Source organism: Drosophila gunungcola, chromosome 3R (assembly GCF_025200985.1).
Source record: "Drosophila gunungcola strain Sukarami chromosome 3R, Dgunungcola_SK_2, whole genome shotgun sequence".
Lineage (NCBI taxonomy): Eukaryota > Metazoa > Arthropoda > Insecta > Diptera > Drosophilidae > Drosophila > Drosophila gunungcola.
Window position 1 is genome coordinate 16535385 of NC_069139.1, and position 4415 is coordinate 16539799.

Sequence of the window (4415 nt, forward strand, 5' to 3'; positions counted from 1 at the left end):
TTCTCTTTAATAAATAACGCTTAAAAAATCAATTTTGAGGTGGGCTTGCTTTAAGTTCGGCCGACAAGAGCTAAGGGCAAAGTTAATCATAATGCTAGACTGAAGGAGAGGGTGGTGCGGTCAATCCATTAGTTTGGCCCACAAACTCAAGTCGAAAAGTCAGGATAAATAATTAAATTTGCTGCGTAAATAAAACTTGGAGTGGCCGCCAAAATGGCCGAGTACGAACCAGAAGCTGAAAGAACCACTTGAGCAGCTTGTCTACAATGTCAAAGGCAGGCCCTTGGCGTCCTCCCTTCCGACTTTCTCCACTCTCTCCACACTTTCGCCCCTTCTATCTGTCAGCCACTCCGATTGTGGAGCTGCTTTCATTTGGCATTCAGTGAAATTGCTTTTATTAGCGTATAAATCAACAGTGCAAAAATCGTAGCAAACTTCCAGAAGTCCGGCGTTTAAATTAAATTTATGCGCCATTTCGACTTGTTTACAAGTTGTTTGGCCCGAAGACGAAAGCCAAAGACAAAACGGGCTAGAAAATGGGAGAAGAGGCAATCGTTGTGTGGCGATTCACACTTGAAAAGTGCATGAAAGGCCGAGCTTAACGACTGCTCAAAGGAGTAAGGGTCCCAATACTCGCGCCATTGCCCATTATTATGCCCAGAACATAATAATAAAACTATAAATTAAATTAACTCATAAAAATTCCGAGTGCATAGAAAGGCAAGGACCCTCCTCCGCCGACCGTCCGGAACCCGAATAATAACTTTGTTTTTGTTGCAGCCCGCCAAGAAGGCAAAGTGGGCCGATGTCAGTCTCAGGCTGCTGCGTTGTCCAAAAACTGCCCGCCAGAGACCGTTCGCCACTCCGTTCCATTCCTTCCCTTTTCAAGGACTGAGAAAAAATATATATCTCAAAAAAATTATTTATAATCATATAAAACATAATTTTAATTTTTTCTCTATAAAATAGACATTTTTGCAAGACCAAGATACAACCTGTTTCTGTGCAAATATTTAAAATAATCTTTTCAGGTGCTTTTATGTGGGGCTTAACTTTATCGCTTAAAAATATTTGTAATAAAGCAAGTAGAAAATCGAGTTTTCTAACTTTTAAATGTGAATTAGATAATCAACAAAATAAATACCAAAAGTTCAATATTTTGTAAATACTTATATTCATGTTTTAAATCGTATTTATTTTTAAAATATTGTAAAATGGAAATGATTAGCATTTTAAGCTCTGGTTTAAGCATCCCTTATTTAGAATTTCCCAAAATGAGCTATTTCCAAGTTCTGAAAATTGCACAAAAATGTTTCAGTGATTCGCCAGATATTTTCCTTTGCCCATTCTGCACTCGGGTCTTTCTCGCATTTTATGGGGCATACATATAGGCGCTTTGGCTTGTAAGTAGCATGTAAGTCGGATGATTTAAATTCTTGTGAGCACACCAAAGCGAACGATGCTGCTGCTGCCTTCTCGGTGCGATATATAAAGCGTCAGCGCGCATATTTGATTTGATTTCATTGCCAGAACTGAGACTCCAACTGCCCAGTAGGCCATTCCATTGAAGAAGACGCGACGTGCTTGTAAATATTTATTAATGTTGTGAAACTTTCCATTTGTCTCGGATTCCGAGCTTTCTCTGAGCACGAGTATCCAATGCGATGACTCTTCAGTGGCTTTGATTTTTATTGAGCTGAGTTTGAAATGATTATGTGGTCGATGCCCAACAAAAGTTTATTTCAAATTTTCATAATCTAAACTGAGGGCCAAACAAACGAAACTCCATTTATTTCTTTGGCTTGGTTTAAATTAGAAAATTTTCTTATTTTATGTGATAAATTTGCTGAAATACGATAAGCAGTAATTTCTAGATAATAGAACAGTTTCTTGTTTGATTTGCAAATTGGGTTATGTGGTAGGCATTATTTGGAGATGACTTATTAAGCCTTGGGCAGTAATCTTTTGAAATTCTTCAAGTTGGGGCCACAGTACTTATATTTCTCTTCCAGATCCGAAGGTTGTCTAATTAAATCGAAAATGCCTATTTGCTGATTATAGTTCCACACAAATTAGCAAATACTTCTTTTTCATACTTTTGCCTTGAAATCTATTTTATGACTCTTGACGTTAGTTAGATATTATACTGCTTTAAGCTTTTCTGAATCTTTCTCTTGCGCTTGTTTTCTGCTAGTCTGTACTTGAGATTTTCGATTATTAAATACTTGATGCGATTCCTCAAATGAAGCTGTATCAATTCTGTTCGCCGTTGCTCAAATAATTTCCTAGACTTTGCAATGCGCTTCTTTATCTGAATGATTTGCAAATTGTTCTTCGATTTTCGCTTGCTGACAAAGCCGATTTCCCGCCACGGATCGTTCATTTCATTGGATTATCTAATAAGCTTACAGCTTCAATTTTGTAACAATGCCAAACCAAATCATATATTGATTGCTAAATCAAAGCCGAATTTAATAAACTTTAGCCGTGGGTCCAAGCAAAGTGCCGTCGTTCTACAATAACAACCATGAATGCATTCAGCTGTGGAGCAAGAGGCTGTGATGATGACGTTTAAAGCAATTACAAGCGAAACCAAGCCAAAGTCCACGCCCACTGACGCCTGCTGAACAACAATGTGCATACAAATGCAAATTGCGCCCTGGCATACGTTGCGTATACGTAACGCCAAATGCCAGTGGCAAGAGCGCCAACAACAATGCATTTTCGCATTGCGTGAACAAAATAGTTTTGTGTTGCGGTTGTTTTTAGTGGCTCAACGGGTGCAAGCGGGCTTTCGGTGGGCGGATGTGGGCCCAGGGGGTGGGAGTGGCAAGCGTTGGACAAGGACTACATCTACAACTACTGCGATGGCAATTACTGGGCGTGTAGCAGCAGCAGTCGTAAGGCAGGAGCTCAAGCCCAGCGAGGGGGAATTTCTAGAGTTGCAATTTCCAGTTTCTTTTCGCTGGCTTAACAAATGCATAACCAACTAAGAACAGGCGGAATCTGAGAGTTCAAAAATACCCTAACTAGTGCTTTCTCTACTCTTACTTTTTAAGTTATTTTTTATTTATTTAAGGTCTTAAAATGCAGATCCGAAATTCAAGTTAAATTAATTTACTTTTTATTTCAAAATAGCAATTTTATAAATTTAAATTATTTTAAAAATAGACCTTTTTGTTTTGTCAGAAATCGAAGTTATTATAAAAATACAATAACCACATTAAAAGATTCACTATTTTAATAATGATTTTGAAGAATGGACTTTTTTTTAGCTTAATATACTGATCATGACTTTATTGGTCTTAATATATATTTATTCACATATATATTTTAAATTTTTATAGGTTTCCTACTAACGTTATCAAAACTTGTTCGGTAGCGAAGCGAACATATAATTCTTGAATCAATACCCTATCCTAAGCTAGCCCTGAGGCATTGTTAAGTTTTGTTTGGTTGATTGCTGGCTGCTTGGGTAGTGGGTAGAATTGCATACAGAGTGCAGAGCTCTTTCGCAAGCTGAGCATTTAGTGACACATTTTAGTGGTTGCCGCGAGCAAATTGCAGGTGCAATCGAAAGATGTTGTCGCCAGGCCAACGGGTCGCGCATAAGTGCCGAGTGCTCCAAAGCCAAAATATCAACCACCACCCAGGGCTTAACCACTCCCACACGCATCAAATCATGGCAAAGCAAACCAAAGTTGACTTGAATGAAATGAAACAAAAATGTAAACACTGACAAAACCGTTAGGTTAATCACGTTGTTATCAGTGCAAAATTCTTAACTTGAGAACACTTTTGGAATGCCAGAAGAAAAAATAAAAAAATTTCCATTAAAGGTTTTTTTTTTATGGTGAAAAAAAAGGTGCAAAAATACATATTAACATATTTACAAAAATATTACAGTTTACCCAAGATCGAGATATTTATTTTTATACAAAGACATCGATTTTTCCACCAGTGATTTTTTCCGAACCCATCTCCCCCTCCCCCTCTCAGTCGTGTATAAATAAAGCTCCCAATATAATAGAAACAGGCTTGGGTGAGCAGAAAAGAAGGGAGAGGGCTGCCGAGGTCAAGTTCGGAATCCATTTGTGTGCATTTCAGTTTCGGTTTAAATCAAGAGCGGGACACAGATCCGGACAATCATTCAGGCTGACAGGATGTGCGCTTCACTGCGCTGATTGTGAGTCGAAAAAGGCTAACGAAATGCGAATGCCCATGCACAGAAGCTAATACATTGTGCAGGATCTGGGCATCTTAAAGCTGCTCGCCGGCAAACGCCACTCGAAGGCACTTTGCTAATTGAATTTATTCCGACGCCACTTGACAACTTCCGGCATCAAACGACAGGCACCGCTCCTCTGTCTGGCAACAGTTGGCAAACGTGTTAATTTAACAAAAATTACAATTGC

General features: G+C 38.6%; 1 protein-coding gene across 1 annotated transcript; it reads right to left on the reverse strand.

Moving 5' to 3' along the window:
- Nucleotides 1-1216: 1216 nt before the first annotated feature.
- Nucleotides 1217-2443, reverse strand: LOC128260280 (uncharacterized). Its single transcript, XM_052993144.1, has one exon. It carries the CDS (start codon nt 2381-2383, stop codon nt 2135-2137), a length of 249 nt encoding a protein of 82 aa, XP_052849104.1. The 5' UTR covers nt 2384-2443; the 3' UTR covers nt 1217-2134.
- Nucleotides 2444-4415: the final 1972 nt, after the last annotated feature.